This window comes from Nannobrachium achirus, assembly GCF_963921795.1.
Source record: "Nannobrachium achirus genome assembly, chromosome: 19".
Taxonomy (NCBI): domain Eukaryota; kingdom Metazoa; phylum Chordata; class Actinopteri; order Myctophiformes; family Myctophidae; genus Nannobrachium; species Nannobrachium achirus.
The window spans coordinates 27980116-28000129 of record NC_137826.1 but is presented as its reverse complement, the minus strand read 5'-3'; the positions used below and the strand labels follow the sequence as shown (position 1 = coordinate 28000129).

The window sequence follows — 20014 nt, the reverse complement described above, 5'->3', positions numbered from 1 at the left end:
TTTGGAAATGGAGCCTAGACTGTTACAAATGTAATGATGTGTTTTAAGCTTGTAGATCAGCAATTTCTTAAATTATAATTATTATCCCTACTACTAATTCACAGCGATTATTTTTCGATTATTTTTAGGCAATTCCGCGATAGAATCACATTTACACTGCTTCTAAAGACTCCACCTTTTGCACAAAAATCGCGCATTTTTACCCGAATGTTCTTAGCTGCTTCTCCTGAAGCTATGGTATTTGCACGATGTACACTTTGTACAAAAGTAATGTGTAAGTTTACTGAGCATATCTTTCCCGGAAATTCTCCTACGCAATTTTCGTCACAAAAGTATCAGGTTACAGTTTGCTTCAAGCCTCAAGCAGCGACGCAGCGAGACTGCCCCCCCCCCCCCCCCCTTCCTCCGAGAGAGAGGGAGAGGGAGAGGGAGGGAGGGAGACAGTGAGCTGGAATATAGGCTACCCCTCTCCCACTACTTACATTGCGCGTGGAATGGATCCAAGTACAACATTAACCACCTATGCTGGATGTGTGAATCACCTAAAAACAGCGATGTTTGACGAGACACACGTGTGTTTGTGTAGTCCGTTAATAACAAGCATGGTACGTTGGTAGCGATACTTTTGTACTTTTACTTGAGACCTGAAGTTGGGAAGTGTTACCGAATATGTGTCGTGTTTCTATGCGAGTCTAGAACGTTACTCGACAAGTGTTATCCTTATGCATAGATTAAAAGCTGCCATTTCATTTGCCTTGATGTTGAAAGTGAACACGTAACGTGTGAAATCAGTGGTGGACATTTTAGACTGAAGTAAAAGTATCAATGAGCAGAGTGAGACCAGCACAACAGAACAGAGTAGCTCAAACGGGACCAATAGTTTGTCAATAGACAGTGTCCACTCTTGCTGTAGCCTCGCGTAACCCATAAGTCCCTGCATGGGCTATAGTGCGCACACATGACAGATTTGGTGAGAGGCTGATAGCCTATTCATTCACTTCACCTATATACCCAGACAGTACAGTGACATAACGCCGATACCTACTCAACCTCTGTAACAAAGGAGGTTTGCTCATTGGGATGATGCATTTGCGACGTCGCTTGCCACACGGCACGGATATTTTTAAATTTTCAACATGTTACACCCATAGAGTTATAATAAGTAGGTTACACCACGGACAACCGCTTTTCGCTTGCGTCGCGTGTGTGAGTGAGTGAATGAGTGAGTGTGCGTTCATGCCTCGGAGATAGAGAGAGCACAGATACAGACAGCGTCTATAAAGCTGCATGAGTATGATGTTTTAAGCATTGTTTCCCAAGTACTGTGTGGGTCTCGACCCACGGGTGGCTCGCGAAATGGGACTGTGTGTGTGCCAATGTTGTGTATTGTAACTGCGTCTTCTATTGCAAACAGTGCTAAACTCTTCAATCAATCAATCAGTCTAGATACAACAACCTCGCAAATTTGCCTACAGCCCCCCCCCACCCCCACACCACTCAAAAGTCCTCAATTCAACATATAGGCTACGTCAGTAAAAGTACAAAAGTATTGACTGTCAGCCCAGACTACACTGGACACCTTACACAATTGTTCCTGTTTCCTGAGTTATTGGTGTCCGACCAAGTGTGCCTTTTTGTTCATGATAGATATTGACAATAAGGTATTGAAAACATTTTAATCTGAATTAAAACCTAAACCCTTATGTTGATCAAATATAGAGCAGTCCTGCCTGAGCGCCCCTAAACCCCTTATGTTGATCAAATATAGAGCAGTCCTGCCTGAGCGCCCCTAAACCCCTTATGATGATCAAATATAGAGCAGTCCTGCCTGAGCGCCCACAGGGCGCGAAGCCTTTCTAGTTATTATAATTTGTACGATTTTGAGAACAAAATCCCCCAAAATAGGGACGCCAGGGTTAATGTTAAAATTTAGTGAGCGCAAAATTTGTGAGTTAAGGTTAGGCATTCAGATGCTGGTATAATAAGAGAGCTCTCATGTAAATTTTGGTGCTGCAATATACATATGTAATACCCTGCCCGCCCCCCCCTGTTTAGGCACCCAAACAAAGGAGACACAAGCTAAAACATATGACAACACCAGGCTGGAGTTATTGATAACATTTACATGGAATTACCCTTTCTCCCATTAGTGCGTGCGTGTGCGTGTGCGTGCGTGTGCGTGTGTGTGTGTGTGTGTGTGTGTGTGTGTGTGTGTGCGCGTGCGTGCTGTCTCTGGGGGGCTAGAACACACACTGGTGGTTGCCCCATCAGTCAGTGTTGTTGACAGATGAGTGCGTATGGCTGCAGGGGGTGTGTGGGGTGGAAACATGGCAGATCTCAGCGCTACATGATGATGTGGGGGGGGGGGGACCCAGGATGATAGATGTGAGGACCTATTAGACACTAATGTATATTAACACATACACACACACACACACACACACACACACACACACACACACACACACACACACACACACACACACACACACACACACACACACACACACACACACACACACACACACAGAGCATGGCACAGATGTGAAAATTCAGACAAAGACAATGCACTGGTACTGTATGCACGTGTAGAATAATAATAGTAATAAAGGCTCAGATGTATATAGTGCTTTTATAAGCACCCAAAGTCGCTTTACTTAAAGGAAAAAGAACCAACTCCACATGCATGAACACATTAAGACCCTCTGAGCTAATTGTTCTAAATAAATACTATGCTAAATAGCAGCACCCAGCATTCCCAAGAGAGACACAAACATTTTTCTCCACAATGACGATGCTTATAACATAGCAGCACAGGAGTAATAATGTCATGCAACATCATGTACGGCCGGCCGCCGGCCTACTTACCATGACAACACTATCCAAAACTAAAATGTAATTGTCTTTTGCTCTCTACAAGAGAACAGAACAGACTGTACTAAGACACAACCCTCAAAAACACACACACACACACACACACACACACACACACACACACACACACACACACACACACACACACACACACACACACACACACACACACACACACACACACACACACACACACACACACACACACACACACACACACACCACAGAGTCTCAAGGGCTGAACATGCCAAGAATGATACTTTAGAGATAAAGAAAATATATTATTATGTGAGTATCCACACTGATGAAGGATAGGATGCAGGTCAGGTGGGCACAAGGGACATCTGGGCACCTCGATAACGTGATGGCCAGACAGCATTCCAGAGCAGGTATTCAGAGCATGTGCATGTTTTTATGGATATTTGTCAACCAATCCCTCCGTGAGAGTAGAGTCTCAACATGCTTTAAATCTGCCACAATCACTCCAGTGCCAAAAAAAGCAAGGTAACCAGTCTAAATGACTGGCGACAAGTAGCACTAACCCCCACAGTGAGCAAAAGCTTCGAGAAGCATGTCAAAGAGCTGATCACACGCTGCCACTCACCCTAGCCCACCAAAATCTGCCTGCCGACAAAACAGATCCATAGACAACGTCGTAGCTACAAGGAGGCTGGACTTTCTGTCCGAACAATAACAGGTGTTGAGTATGGGCTCTAAAACCTATCCTATATAGTATTATTAACCCAACGTATCCTATTACCTTTATTGTTATGTTATGTTATGTTTGTTTGTGTGGACGGCCCATAAATATATTTTTTGCTTTTCAAGCAGATCTTGTGTTTCAAGTGGGAAGCTAGTCTCTTCCTCAAGTTGAAAGTTCAGACAGAAGCTAGCTTCAATTTCTTACATCCCCTTCTGCACTGTAAACCGGTTTACAATGATGTCGGCTAATGGAACTAGCATTGCCACAAACCTACATGTACAGTATTTGGTTTAGCTCCTCTGTTCTAGAGATAGTGCTGGGCTGCCAGGAACACACTGCCAGGAACACACAAACATTCTTACCCTCTTCTCTCCTCTAATGCCTCGGCTCTCTGGCTCCCATTGTCTCTGGGCAGCGGTTCAAATAGATCAGGTTACTGCTTATAGAGGCCCAATAACACGGAGCTTGCTCTTGTGATACAGACCAATAAAAACAACCCCCAGCGTGGTGGAGCAGGGGGAGGAGGAGGTTCAATGTGGTGAAGCATTGCAGTTGGGATGGGTTCAGGAGGTTGAGGTTCTGTCCCTTTGCTGGGGGACATTATTTACAATATCGGATAACTAAGAACAACACTGAAGTAAGGATTTGAGAGTCTCTGGACAGCAGAGCGACACAGTACAGGACAGAATGCTCCTCCTGTAGAGAACACAGTGCCTCCTCCAAGGGCGCACAGCGTGAGAGAAATAACACGGCACAGAATACAGAGCACGCAGAGCTGGCCTGTGATCTCTGAATACTGGGCTATCAACCCTGCGTGAAGGCCAGCCAGGTCCTGACTGCTCTCCCCAGTCATGGGGCAAAGCGATGGCTATTTGTGGTCTCAGCGGGCATGTGTTACCTAACCGAGATTGCCGAAAACAGCAACTCCTGTAATTTTCTCAGTGCATAATCTCCAATCCTAAGTTTTACATGGAAGAGAGGCGGAAGCAAAGGACGGGGAGGTACGCAGGAGGAGGATGGGTGTAGGAAAGACAGCATTCTCTCAGATAAACGGAAGAGGGAATCAAAGTAGAAACCCTAAGGGGGTGCTGTGATGGTGTAAGTGGGGGCTTGGTCACCAGATGAAAGCAGTGCTTGGTGATTGCTGATATGAGGCATTTCTGCAACACAAAAAAGCATGCAAGGCTGTTGATGTAAAGTGTTGCATAACTGGTCCTTGGAAGACACATATTCCCCAGCTACATAACACCAATAATTTGTTATAATATATGAGGGGGGACCGTAACATCAGACCTTTTTTCTTTTTGCACATTAGACTCACAGTCAGTCTAGGACATTGTGTTCTTGGAAGCATCACTGAAGATGATCCAGCAAGTCATAGTCGGGGGCGTTAGGGAGATAAGATGGTCATTTCGTGCTAATTAGTCTAAAAGCGCCACATTTTGCACAGATGTAGCCACGGGCATGCTCTAATGATTTATGACCCCAGAAAACAATGGTTTAGTGATGAAAAGTGATGAGTCATCACTTTTCACAGTTTTGAGGGCGTTTTCTGGGGCCATTTATAGCCCAAGGATTGTTTTTTTGTGCAAAACAAATGCTTGCAATGGATTCAGCATCATGACAAACCCCTAGTTAGACCCCTCACATCCTACTTAAAGCAGATTTATTTCTGGGTATTTTCCTCCTGTATAGAAAGTCGATGGGAGCCCAACTTGATTTGGCCGCTGTGGCAACCCCGAAGCTCGGCGGCTCGGGCGCCCTAGCTAAATCACTGGAGCATGCCCTGGGCTACATCTGTGCAAAATTTGGTGCTTTTAGACAGATTAGCATGAAATATCCCTAACGCCCCCGACTATCAGAGATTTAATAAATATTGTAATCGCATTCAAATAGCACACCCAGATTTTATGCCAAGAAAAACATTTAGCATTGTGAAGCAAAAAAGTCTAATTGAAAACGTGCAGTCAGTCATTTGAAGGTTTGAAAGCTTTTGAGTGTTAGCTCTCATGGTCGTCAGAAATACATTTTCACCACACAATGATCAATAGGGAGCAACAGTGAGTGAGGCACAACACCAGAGACAGCTTGAGGAAACGATTGTAACCTGGAAGTGGTGCTTTCCTAAATGCAAACGAACTTGCAACCTTGCAGGAAATCAGGCTTCAAAACAGCCTGCCCTGCCTGTAGCCAATTGAGAATTCATTTGTGTTTCTGGTTATGAGTTTAACCCAAATCTTGTTGCCGTTTAATGGAAGATTAGCGAAGTGACCCTAAAGGTCAGAGGTTATCTCCTCAGGGATATCATGCTAAGTAAAGGACAGGAAATAAATGGTGGCCTTTTCCCCTGTGGACAGGAAACTCAATCAAGGCCACGTCACTGTGTGTGTGTGTGTGTGTGTGTGTGTGTGTGTGTGTGTGTGTGTGTGTGTGTGTGTGTGTGTGTGTGTGTGTGTGTGTGTGTGTGTGTGTGTGTGTGTGTGTGTGTGTGTGTGAAACCAAGATCCATACAGCAACAAATACCAGCAGACCAACTCACTAATCATGAAGCAGTACTACTGAGCGCTTTCCCTCAATGAAAGGCTTTCCCAATCCTTAGTTCCTATTTAATGGGATTTTTACATTATTTACAGTAAACATCTATACATATGTACACAGGATTTTTAGCAGCACTATGTACAGTACATAAAAGACAGATCATTGTAGACTATAGTCATCTGAAAACCCCCTAAGAGCCTTCAACCGTCAACATGAAACATCTACCCCAAACCACAACATCTCCAATGCTGGCTGGTTGTCACCGGTGAATCGTTGATATCGACTTTCTCATCAGAGCGATGTGGAGGAACAGTAGTGGGCGATGAGGACCTTTCAGGCTGATATGCCTATTTACGGTCAGTCAGTATTCTGCAGGCTTGTTAAATAAATCACATGGCCCCCAGAGAGCAAAGCAAAACATCTCTGGCTCCTTCCAAAACGCAGCTTGACCAAGAAAAGAAAACAACCGGGGCTGCGAATCAGAATCAGTCTTTAGGTATGCGCTCTGGAGCACAGACTTATGGCCCTCTCATCAACTTAGAAACATTCAGGTTCCTTCACTCACCACAGCACGTGAAGTATTGCCCTTCTTTTTGACACAGCAATGCCATCATGATGTTTCTAAAACATCCTTCATAATGTGGAATGAGAAAAAGAAACAGTCTTGTCTTTTAAGCTGCAGTATATGGATTCACCAGGTCTTTAGTAAAGCCTCTGTGATAACTGTTTGATAACACATTTATTTATATTTTCAAAGACCATATTCAGACAATCACAACTGACAAGTACCAGACTAGACAGGCTTTATCTGAATTTTGAAGATTAGTGGTGATTGCATATTCAGCAATTGCTTGGACTCAGTCAGTATACCAGTCTTTGGGCTCATTTTGTAGTACTTGGAGTTAGTGGATGATTCTACCATCTAACGCCTAAGGGATACTAACCGATTCTCTTTGATATCAGTTGCATCTTCTCCATTCATTAGCTGATGATATCACATGAATTTCAATATCTCATCATTAGGATTTTTCTCTTCTAATCTTCTGCCTCTCTCAAGCTGATGAGTCATAGCTCCCCATTACACACCTATCCTCCCAAGTACTCCTTCTGCAATAGTAATATACAGTACACGCACACACGTTTTAACAATCTACTTCAAACATAGTGAAAACAGGTCATTTATAAGCTAAAGGAACGTCACATGGCGTCATATTGTGAGCTTCCAGATCAGATGTTTTCACTAACATTTTTGTGAAACATTTAGCCTCTAATGACATGCCCAAAATAGGGACGCCAGGTAAGTGGTTAATTTCTACATTTCTCTTTCTGCTCCTGTCTCTCTCTCTGTGTGTGACATGTGGTGCATGTACTGTATTAGTTATTGGCTGTGGACGTGGCTGTTGGCTGGGAGTGGAGGTTCCCAGCAGCAACCAGTGGGACCAGCAGCAGGCCTTCTCTCTGACTGGCACTAGTAGGAGCATAGGCAATACTGTGGCCCACTGCTGGCAACTTGAAAAACTATGAGGAACAATTTGTCCTTTTTCTGCTCATGCACTTATCCTATCCTATTTACACAGAACAGTGACAGGCAAACACACTCAGAATGAGACAAAGAGAGAGAAAAGTGCTAAGAGGGGGTCTGTAGAGCGGAACTTAATTTAATTGGTGCCACAGGTGACCTTTTAGTCACTTTAAGCCCTATGTAGAGTAAATATCCCAGCGTGAGCATTCTGAGCAATGAGCATTAGTTTCTTGTTATTTCAGAAGGATTTCACTTATACTGACATTCTTAAAGTAGGGAGGTCAGATACCAAGTGGCTAATAATGTTCTAAACAAGTGCTAATTATGAATCTTTAAGTCATGAAGAAGTAAAGTCTCATTGGTGCATGCTCGCCACAAGCCAACAGCTGTCACTGTTGGCCTGGACCATCAACTATAAGTAAAAAAAAAATACAACTTGCGTCATATTGCGTCTTTGGCGGTAGATGAATTAAACACCCAGATGAACTGTGTGTCTCTAATAGCCTATAGGCACTGTGTCTATGATGTAACCATTATTCAAGACTCCGAAGTGACATGTCTTTGAATGTATATGTTAGAGAAACTGAACATTCCTCCCAGGCGACATAGAGCCATGCAGCTCCCTCAAAAAGTCAAAGGTCCCTGGGAGTATGTGTGTGTGTGTGTGTGTGTGTGTGTGTGTGTGTCCTAACGTGCATGCGTGTGTGGTGGAGGGGCTGTTTCTTTTACTCTATTTAAACACGCTCTCTAAAGCACAGGGACAAAGTCCTTAATTTCAACCATCAACAAATCACAGAGACAATGGGGAGGAACAAACAACATTAGGCAGTTACTCCAAATGAATCCATCCACCCACCAAACTCCCTTATCCACCTTAAGTTCTTAAAGACACCATCATACTCCTTTGAGGGTTGACCCAGAGTAAAAAACGCTACGTGTAATGAGGTGACCACATCACTGTTTATCACTGCCGCTCAGTGATGTCATTTTGTAGTAATCCACCTCGTTAATTTGGAGCATGTAGCTGCCCATTCTTTCACTCTGTAAATGGGGAACAAAGAGAGCCAGTTGAGGCCCAACATCATCAAAGTGAATACGTTGTAACAATACACAAAGTGACGGTGGTTAAGCGAGGATTCTCATTCTACACAGTAAAATTCTCAGTCTTCGATTTAACTCGAACCCACAACCTTTACCACTGGGACTTTACCACTGTGCCACCCAAGCGGCAAAAGGCCTCCACTTTGACACAGATTCATAAGGTGTACTGTAGTTCAACTGGTAGGGCACAACGATGGACAAAATGACAGCATGTGCCACTTGAAGAAAATAATAATAATAATAACGTGGACAGAAATGTTCTGGAAAAACTGAAATACATCAGCCCTAGTTGAGTTGTAATATCATTCCTGAAGAACAATGAGAGGTGGAGAGCAGCGGGTTGATTCAATAACAATCGACCACAGATTACACTGTGTACTCAAAGTATAGTTACAAGACCCAGTGAGGGACTTTTATAGGCAAATCTCTCACAGTGGAAGGGGGGAAACCCTCCTGTAAATGACTCATCAATCTGAAGTCATAAGAACCCATCCCAGTAAAACCACTGTATGGTACAGTGGCTAGACGTCTAATTAGAATGAGTCAAGAGCTGAAGAAATCTCCCCTAGAAGTCAGATATGATATAGGCCTTTCACCTAGACAGTACTGACGTACTATACGTATAACATGTAGGTATTTCTTTCTCTTCTTAATTCCAAACCAACACTACACCCGGTTTCTTTATCAATCAGGTTGTCCCTTGCAGGTTACAAAGTGTGTTAATTAGTGAAACAGTTTTTTGCATTGGAACAAAAAACTGAAATGGCTGGGACCTCTGACCAACCATTGGGCCACTCGAGGTAACACTACCGAACTGAGCTCTAGTACGGTGGACCACACTTGGACGCTCTGGATATGAAATGGCTGAATTGACCTTGTAATTGGACCGGACTTGGACATGGTGTTTATGTGATGGTCCCTACGATCCAGGCAACACTAGGTGAGGCATGTGGTCTCTTGTCCTTACCTGGACCTGCCCTTTGCCCATGATCTTGTCCACGATCTCATTGTCGTCCGTGTTGAGCTTCGACTTGTCATAGCACTTCTCATAGCACAGTATCCGCAGGCACTGGGAGCCCTCCAGTTCAATCTCAAACTCCTGTTGAATTACATTGGGGGGGAGGGGGGGGGGGGTGTAAAATATTTGTTAGGCATTGGATGGGTGAGTTAGAACTAGGACAGAGAGAGAGATTTCTTGTGGGCTGACCTCATTCCAATGTGGGTCTGTGGTATCTCTGAAAACACGGGTCTTGGCCTTGCTGACAAAGTATCCATAAGAGTCCACCTCCAGGGTACAGTATAGGTCTGTAAGGAAGAACAAAAGAGGTGACCTTCAAACAGGGTTATAGAATAACCTGACCCAGACAGGGTCAGGTAGTTAGCATAATGACATCGACAAAACCTGTCCAACAAAGACGCGTCAAGGTGACACTGGGGCATTTGAGAAAATTTGATCAATATCAATGGCAATATTTCCAGCTTCCCTTGGGATGTGTTGTCAACATCAGCCTTCAGGACATTCCACCCAACAACAACGTTTTATTTGTATTTATTTTTAAGCACTATAGACTCATAAAATTAAATAACATATGGATATACTTCTGCTTGGCTGCACGGTTACAGTTATAATATATTTTCACTAGGTGATGCATACAGCAAGAACATCCACTTGAACATTTCTTTTTTCAAAAACACAGATCTAAAAGCTCACAACTGGTCACATCGCCAGCACATTGTGAGATTGTAGATCTGTTTTTGTTTTTGTGTGTGCCTATAATGCCCAAAATACCGCTGTGCTGCTTTCTACAGTACATGCTATGCTGCTTCCTACTGGTCATACTCATTACTATTCCTAGACCATGCCTCCACAGGCTCTTGTCCCTCAGATTACCCAAATCTGACAGCATGATAGATGGACATACAGCTTGACCTTTCACTGAGACACACCAGAGTAGGGGACATGGAACTTACTCACCAAACACACACACACACACACACGCCTGCAGCGCACGCACACTCACACACACACACACACACACACGCACGCACGCACGCACGCACGCACGCACGCACGCACACACACACACGCACGCGCGCACGCACGCACGCACGCACGCACGCACGCACGCACGCACGCGTGCCTGCAGTGCACGCTCGCTCACACGCACAGTACTGCTGGCTGACAGGGCATTGCAATACAAATTAGCACCATGAAAACAATTGCATAACCCATGTCTGGATTGGAGTTAGGGAGAGATACCTGCCATACATCACAGCTGAGGCATAGAGCTGCCCAGAGCAACCATTTGTGTATGAAAAAGAGGCCACCATACATTAAAAATGCCACATCTCTTGCCATTTTGTTTATTTCTCGATTGTTTGTTTTTACACTGTGTCCTGAAGGCCTCTGCTGTAATTACTCCAATGAGGAAGACATTAGCATGGGTGGGAACTATACTGGATGAGAATTAAACATGACAAGCATGACAAGCTTGTGCATGCACGTGTTGGGGGATTTTTGTTTTGTTTTTTTGAGTCATGGCTGAGCAATTACTATACAGTTCTGCTACAAGCAGAAGCGCTATAGCTCATGACCATCATTATTGATGGAACAAGCAAGGGCTAAAGATTCCTTATCATACAAATTAACTGTCAGAATCTGTTACAGTTCATATTTAACAGAACAGTCAGAGTTCTCACACAGCTTGTGCAGTGTATGATACAGTAAATACGGGAGGAAATACAGGAGATAGTGGAGAAAATAGGAAGTGTATGTATGTGTGTATTACATACAGACATTCATAGACCTAATAAGATACCAATACTAAATTTGAGATTTTTGGTCACAACACAACGCACAAACAAGAACAAATCAGGCATTACGGTTTCACTGGGTGCCGATCTCTTCCCATCTATCCATGTGATGTGGGTTTGTGTGCCTAGGTTTAAAATTCAAACGAGGGCCAAAAGTGAGCATATTTAGACAGTTCTTTCTTTGTCCAAGAAGTGGCGCCAAGGGCCTTGAGAAATAGGACAAACTACTATACTATTGGAGTGGAGGATTCCATTCAATTGTCAGGTCACCATCAGGCTCTGTTTATAAGAATTTCGATCATTAAGGGCGCTCTGATTTACAAATTCAGAGGTGAACGGATACCACACTGTTCCAATTGCTTGTTTAGCCTATGTGTGTTTGTACAGGCAAACACAGCAATCTGTGCCCCGAGGCTGTGTTGGATATTAGGTGCACTAATGGGTGCAAAGAATTTTGAGGCAATTACTTATATTAAGAATAACAAGCACATTAGTGTGTGTGTGTGTGTGTGTGTGTGTGTGTGTGTGTGTGTGTGTGTGTGTGTGTGTGTGTGTGTGTGTGTGTGTGTGTGTGTGTGTGTGTGTGTGTGTGTGTGTCTACATGCCTGCTTGTCCCATTCTGAAGGTTCTTTACAGTACTGTATATCAAGCCCATAAAACGACCAAACCAACCAAATTTTACTACAGGGTTGACATGTTGTCAACAGCCATCTTCATGAATGTCAGGAACATGCTTTTGTGACGTGACGTGCGGCGCCCCACTGGATTATACGTTATGGTCATGCATACTGTAAGTTCCTTTATGCAGAATACTTGACCTGCTACAGTATGTTGGCTACTTTCCTTCAAGTGAATTGTGTTCCTTATTCAACCTACATTACCTTGGCGGACTGCTTTCCTTATTATGTGTGGACTACTGTCCTTATCTCACCTGCATGTGAGATTAGTTTTGAACATTACTGTTCTATTGTACACCTAATGCTGTTTTAACTGTACGTATTGCTGTTAACTCAGTTTATTTACTGCTGCTGTTTATTTACATACAGTAGTTATTATACTGTACATACCTGACACACTATATGTACATTTGTGTATACAGGTATATATATTCCTTTCACCCTCACTCTTCTTTCTTTCTCTATTCCTTTTCCTGAAAACTACAAATGATGTAGCTTGTGTCTCCTACAAAAAGGGGTCATGATTACTTTATTTGGTGTTTGTTGCTGGAAGGCTTGTGGAGGAAATCAATATCTGCGAGACTCATAATAAGGAGGGAAGTGCTGTGGCATAATTGAATTACTCTAATTTGATGTGTAATGATAACACCAGGACAAAGAATGCAAATATTTGCACGGAATGTAATGTAGACAAAGACTTGATTATATGCGGATATTAGAGAGTCCAGGAGATTAAATGTAACATTACAACGTTTCCTTTGGAACTCTTTGTAAAGAGAATCTTCCCTCTAACGCTTAACATATACGATTGATCGTAGGCCAAAAAGAACAGATCTAGTGAGCTTAGAGATGGCTTTTGGGCTTGTGACACTGTCATACAACGATGTATAAATCAGGCATAAGTTCCATGTAAAAAGCAGTGAGGGTAATCAAAATGTATCAATGGAATGCTGCAGTGTAGGGGGGGGAAACAGTAGTTTTCTATGCACACACTTCAACAAGAACAAAGTTACATGTTTAGCACAGCTCTTTTGGCCCATATTTTCCTGTGATTCCAGGCTTTTTGGGGCATGCTACACTGCCTACTTGCTCCTCTGTGACCCAGTTCAACTAAATTATTTTGCACAGTCTGGGCAGAATAAAAGTCCTTTCCCATTGCAAGAAAGAATCTATCTATGTGATCTAAATCACTCACACAGTGAATAGGACAGCCATACATTCATATACAATTATTGGAAATATTAGCAACTGCTAGTAACTAGTCTGAGCCATTACATGATGACAGCTATTTCTAGTCATACGTTTCACTCTAAGACACGACTAATTTCCATATGCATGAATTGAGAGCACACAGCCACTAGTATGCAACAGTGCAGAAAATACTGTATCAGAGAAGACATGCAGAGTAAAAATTGACCCTTATGGGTGAGAGTTAAATCAACACTCCTAATTTGACTGTGCATACCACCCTACCTCCATGCCATGACCACAGCTCTGTACGCACCTCTGCACACACTCACATCAAATTGGATCAAGGGAAAGCACCTCAACCCAAACCCCCCTTTTCTGCACACTTCACACATAATGTGCGCAGGCATGTATGTGCGTACACATCACCAACACACACGCACGCACGCACGCACGCACGCACACACACACACGCGCGCACACACAGACACAGACACACAGACACACAGACACACACACACACACACACACACACACACACACACACACACACACACACACACACACACACACACAGTTCTTCAGGATTTTCTTTTAACCTTCAAGCTCTCTGTGTGTACAGATGATCAAACATGCTTTCAGAGGGGATAGTTTTCCAATTCATTACCCAAGATATTCTAGATGGCCAGCTTTCATATACTACTTTTTCTGTCGTCATGGTAACTCAATCATATTTCACTCTGTCTTGATTTTCCTCTTTCCTTCCCCAGATATTTGATATTGTAAGTGGTGCTTGTGTGCAACTCCAGTGTGAGTTGTAGTGGAGTGCCAGCTGTATGGAACTGACATATCAAAGCCTGCGTCTGGATAGACAGGCCAGGCATCATGTTCTCCATTAACGCATACCGTTATATGTGTATGCACCATATACAATGGGTCCGTTATGTGTGTGTGTGTGTGTGTGTGTGTGTGTGTGTGTGTGTGTGTGTGTGTGTGTGTGTGTGTGAGAGAGAGAGAGATACAGAGAGAAAGGGGCATTTTTCTTGCTTCTGAACCCTCTCTGAGAGAGTTTCTCTCACTTACATACACTCATTCCTCTGTGTGGATCAAAACTGTGCACACACCAGTCTGTGTTTTGGCAGAATCATAACATGATCGGAGGAAATATCAAACCTTTCTGCTCCTTGCTTTCTTCTATTTATCCCCTCTATTTTATTCTACACTTCCATCCATCCATCCCATCATCCCATGGTGTGAGGGAAATTGCATGAGCTTACTGAGTCATGTGAACTGTTATGTGCATATTGGCATGTCCACACGCAGACGTGAGCAAGCGTACGCACACAGACACACAGACACACAGACACACACACACACACACACACACACACACACACACACACACACACACACACACACACACACACACACACACACACACACACACACACACACACACACACACACACACAGATATGCACAGCAGCTTTGTGTGATGATGCAGATGTACAGTGGTCCTGTGAGCAAGCGAGCACGCAAGTATGTGTGTGTGTGTGTGCTTGCATGCGTGTGTGCATGTAGTAGTTTATGGCTGACTGATTAAGACTCACTGGCTGATTCCTTGAAGCCTTCGGCAGAATGGACGATCACATGCAGAAAGCCATAGAGACCGGGAGTCTCCTCATCTGGAACACACGGGAATACAACACAGTTACTGTAGAACAACTCACTCAATCAGAACCACTGGATAAACATGCATTTAACCTACATACTGTAGCATCCTGTAGTGTGTTTCAGAATGCCTACCAATTTATTTTAAGTGTGAAAATGGACCAGTAATAGTGCAGAATATTGACTGTCAGGGAAAACTAGAGCATTAACTCTACCATACACATCCATCTATTTAACTACATCATCAACTGTGTGTATGGGAGAGGAAAAGACTTGACAAAGTCATACAGACAGAGGGATGGATGCTTGAGAAAAACAGAGAAAGACAGAGAGGGGAACGTTAAAGGAGGAGAGAGAGAAAGAGAGATAGAGAGACGGAGAGATAGAGACAGACAGAGAGAGTGCATTCTGACCATGACTTGAATCCTACATTCTGCTCTCAGTGTGTGGTCTGGAAGAGATGTCCAAAATGTGGCTAACCTCAACATTATTGTTATCTAGTCCAATAAATAACTGCCCTTTTTTTTCAACACTTTTCCACTTCACCAGTGGTTCTCAAACTTTCAAATTTGAAGGTCTCCCCCTTAACTGTCTCCCCAAGCTGTTAAGTTACATACTTGTAAGGGTCAATTTAGACCCCCATGAAAGAACCTTGAGAGTCCCTGAAATCCACTTTGGGAGAACCACTGCTGTATGGTATTATGTTTTATGAGACGTGTGAGATTTTGCAGAAGTCAAAGAATATTCAACTAAAGTAGTGAAAATCTACTTTTTAGAACATCCAAGGACGCCAGTCTTTGCTGTGAGGAATGGAAGAAAATTGTTTAATGAGGTGCTGGTCAAATAGTTGGCACTACAGTTACTAATACATGTCCACCGGAAACTTCTAGCATCTACTAACGCTAATGAAACAAACAGTATCAGCTACTGACTATAGGCTCAGGCCTGGGAAATAATGCTTAAATTAAATTAGCACTACAGCAGCCTCTATATACGATGTAACACAGCCTTTACATCAGTAAACACTATCAATCAAAGTAAGACTATCCGAGTATCCGTACACTATATTGTAATCTTTCTATGATGAGAGAAAATAATTTGTGTGTGTGTGTGTGTGTGTGTGTGTGTGTGTGTGTGTGTGTGTGTGTGTGTGTGTGCATAAACACGAGTTCTGTGCCATTTCCGCTCCTCCAGTGTATCTTACAGAGATCAGAGTGGGTCGACCAGATGGCTTTAATGTCACCAGACTCCCAAACTAGTGAAGTGTGGAGCTTTGGAGTGAAAACAAACACGTGGGAAGACCTGAGAGCTGGCACCAGGCTGAGGCTGCAGTCAGTCCACATCCACATGGCACATTGTGTATGTGCCAATGTGGATGTGGACTGACTGCTCAGATGAGAAACACATTTCAACCTAGATTCTTTGATACAAAACTTCTTTCTGTCTTTCTTTCTTTAAACGGAAAGAGAAGAAAGAGGGAAGAGAAGGGTGGGTGGGGGGGTTAGTAGTCAAAATGAGAGATGGGAGAGGAGATTGAGACAGACGTGTGTGTGTGTGTGTGTGTGTGTGTGTGTGTGTGTGTGTGTGTGTGCGTGCGTGCGTGCGTGCGTGCGTGCGTGCGTGCGTGCGTCTCTCTCTTACCATCTTTATTACTGGTGACAGGAATGTTATGCACAGTTCGGAGTTTGAAGCAGGAGCTGGTGAGCACCTGGAGTTCTACAGAGCTTAGAACACAAACCTGAAGATCTGATGAAAACACACACTCACACACACACACACACACACACACACACACACACACACACACACACACACACACACACACAGTCAGAGTTGACACGGTATACATATTAAATAGTATATGGACTGCATTTATATTGCACGATTGCTGCCTACTGCAGTCTTCTAGGCAATAAAGCTACAGTAGCAGCTTATTTCCAGTGGTGTAAAGTAGCTAAGTACATTTACTTAAGAGTACTGTACTTAAGTACTACTTTGAGGTAACTGTACTTTACTTGAGTATTTCCAATTTCCAATACTTTTGCTTCTACTCCACTAGATCTCGGATCCAAATGTTGTACTCTTTTTTTTTTTTTTTTGTCTTTTTCTTTTTTTTGTTGTTGAAAACTTTTTAGTTACTTGTTACTTTGCAGATATAAATTATAATATTATAAAACATACATTAACCACTTTAGCCTTATTTTATCCCTTGGCTATTTGAAAATAGCCGATCTACAAGCTCACAACGCGTGCGACGCGTTGTTAGCTTATAGATCTGCTATTTTCAAACATTTTGTACTTTTACTTTTGGTACTTGAGGCCAATACTTTCTTACTTTTACTCAAGTACGTTTTGAATTCCGGACCTTTACTTGTAATGGAGTATTTCTACATTGCAGTATTGATACTTTTACTTGAGTAAAACATGTGAGTACTATTTCCATTGAGCTCCTTACACACTGAGTATGTGTGGATTATGTACTGATGAGCTAGTGTCTGTGTCTATTGTTCTTTGGTCATTATTGCAGGCTGTACCTTTCTTCTGGAGCTTCTGGATGCTCTCCCTCCACTCAGACCTTTCATAGTCTGAGGAGAGCAGGAACAGATAGCTCTGGAGACAAACACCACAAACACCATTAGATCACATCCAGGTAATCTGGCTGTAGCATCACAACGCTAAACTCATTACTACTGACCATTAAACCAAGATTTCACACACAGACAAGAAATCCGGCAGGACTTTCAGTGTATTTCCTTATTAAATGCTAATTAAAGGTGTAGTTAACCATTTTATTATTTTGAAAACAGCAGATCTACGCATCGGAGACACGTCCAAAATCGTGAGAACAGGGTTAAAATGGTTAAACTATATGCATTCATATAGATAGATGGGTGAAAAATATAGTTAAGAGTGAAAATATATTAATACACAAAAATATAATAATACACAAAAATATATTTCCAAATACAGAGAGGACTGGCCATATATTTTATAGGATTGACTTAAAAGATTTAAAACTGTGATTGGATTTAGATTTTGAAAAACCAGCATTGCAAAGTTAAAAGTCCCCAATCGAAGACCAGGGTCCTTTCTGCAAGCAATTGGCTCCCTCTAGTGGTAGACTAGCAAATCAGCAGGAGGTTACCTTGCCATGTTTGTTGAGGATGCGGAAGGGGATAGTGGGGGAGTGCAGTAGCAGCCATGACTCCTGCTCGTTCATCTTCTTTCTCAGACGCTCAATGCGACTCTGCTGGCCCTTTGGTGCTTTCTAAATGTGAGCGAGCGTGCACGCACACACACACACACACACACACACACACACACACACACACACACACACACACACACACACACACACACACACACACACACACACACACACACACACACACACACACACACACACACACGCACACACGCACACAAACACGCACACACACAATATACAATTTAAAAAACTGTTATGGTATTGTCCAAACACGCTATCTAGGTTCTTGGCAGGTCTTTGGAGAAAATGGTACAACATGTGTGTGTGACATAGATAAATATTGAATTCAAATGGTGGTATTGGAATTATTTAGGAGATGGTGTCCGGTCAATGTGGGGAATCGACATAGCAATCGCAATCAATAACATGTTTCTTAATCCAGCGACCAATCAAACTGAAAGCTGTAGTAGATATTAGCCAGAAAATTCTGTGCTTGTTGAAGAATACAAGAATTTTGACTTTTTGTGTGTGTAATCATGGCAAAACAAATACACACACCCCCTCCTAGTGCTGGCCAGGAAGCTATGAGTCAGGGCCTGGCACACCATCAGTTCAATCTCTCATTACCAAAGGCCATGGTCACTCTGTGCCCATGGAAAAGGTTATGGCCTCCAAGTCAAGATGGGGGAACTCCGATGCTACACTAGTCTTGGATGCCTTTGAAGACCAATTTTGAGGAACATAATGTAGTGGTGATGCTTTAGGCAATGTCTCCCAAAAATTCAATGTTTCAAAATTCAATAAGGCAATGCTCTCAGCAAGCAGTCACTGTTGGGAGGACAATTTATACCTCCAAAAAGGGTACCCATGTTCCAATGGATTTAATGTAGTACTAGTAATTATTTTCACAAGCTCTTGTTAATAATTTTCATTGGTTCAATATTCATAAAACCCACAGACAGACTTAACCACCAAAAATAGCTACTTGTGTGTGTGACAATGTAGTATGACTATAAGTAGGACAGTCACTTACGAAGAAACATAAAACCTTGAAATATGAAGATAGGAGGTTTCTGCACAACAGCAACAAGATGCAATACAGTTGAATAGGTTAAAAATAGGTTCCTGTATGTGACACAATGACACACTGAGGCCAGTGCTGTTAACCACAGTGGCCTAAAATACCCTACATGTATACTGACGGATGCAGAACAGAGTGATACTCATGTGAGCAGTAAGTATTTTCAATCTAAGAGTTTTGGAGCTTCCCCTGCCTGTGAGAAACAGAGAAACAAAAGCTGTGGGTTCCAGTAAGTGTACGGTGAACATGGGCGTCCCTTGTGGAAAGTCTGTTTATATCATTGTTAAACAATTAGATGGCTATCGCCCCTTCCACTGAACACACAGTTAAATTCAATCAAAACTTCCTCTGGGTTGAGGCTTTGTATCGTGTGTGTGTGTGTGTGTGTGTGTGTGTGTGTGTGTGTGTGTGTGTGTGTGTGTGTGTGTGTGTGTGTGTGTGTGTGTGTGTGTGTGTTATCTGTGTGCGAGTGTGTGAGTGAGACAGAGAAAGCCCCCCTCAACTTGGCAGACAACAAGGATCCAGGGGGGCACACCCTTGGAAGACGGCCCATACGTGAAACACTGTGGCGGACAGCTGTTCCCTGGCCCCCTGCCTCAGCTGACCTGCACTGAGCGGGGAAGTAGAGAAGGTCACA

General features: G+C 43.0%; 1 protein-coding gene across 1 annotated transcript in view; it reads right to left on the bottom strand.

The window, feature by feature from the left end:
- The window catches only part of abr (ABR activator of RhoGEF and GTPase), a 159856-nt gene that overhangs the window by 39697 nt on the left and 100145 nt on the right, over positions 1 to 20014 (bottom strand). Inside the window, exons 12-17 of the mRNA XM_080749846.1 lie at positions 18234 to 18356; positions 17623 to 17698; positions 16730 to 16834; positions 15028 to 15102; positions 9946 to 10043; positions 9706 to 9837 (exon numbers count right to left, since the gene is read on the bottom strand). Of these exons, the coding sequence (XP_080605972.1) occupies positions 9706 to 9837; positions 9946 to 10043; positions 15028 to 15102; positions 16730 to 16834; positions 17623 to 17698; positions 18234 to 18356 (609 nt within the window). The remainder of the gene's footprint in view (positions 1 to 9705; positions 9838 to 9945; positions 10044 to 15027; positions 15103 to 16729; positions 16835 to 17622; positions 17699 to 18233; positions 18357 to 20014) is intronic.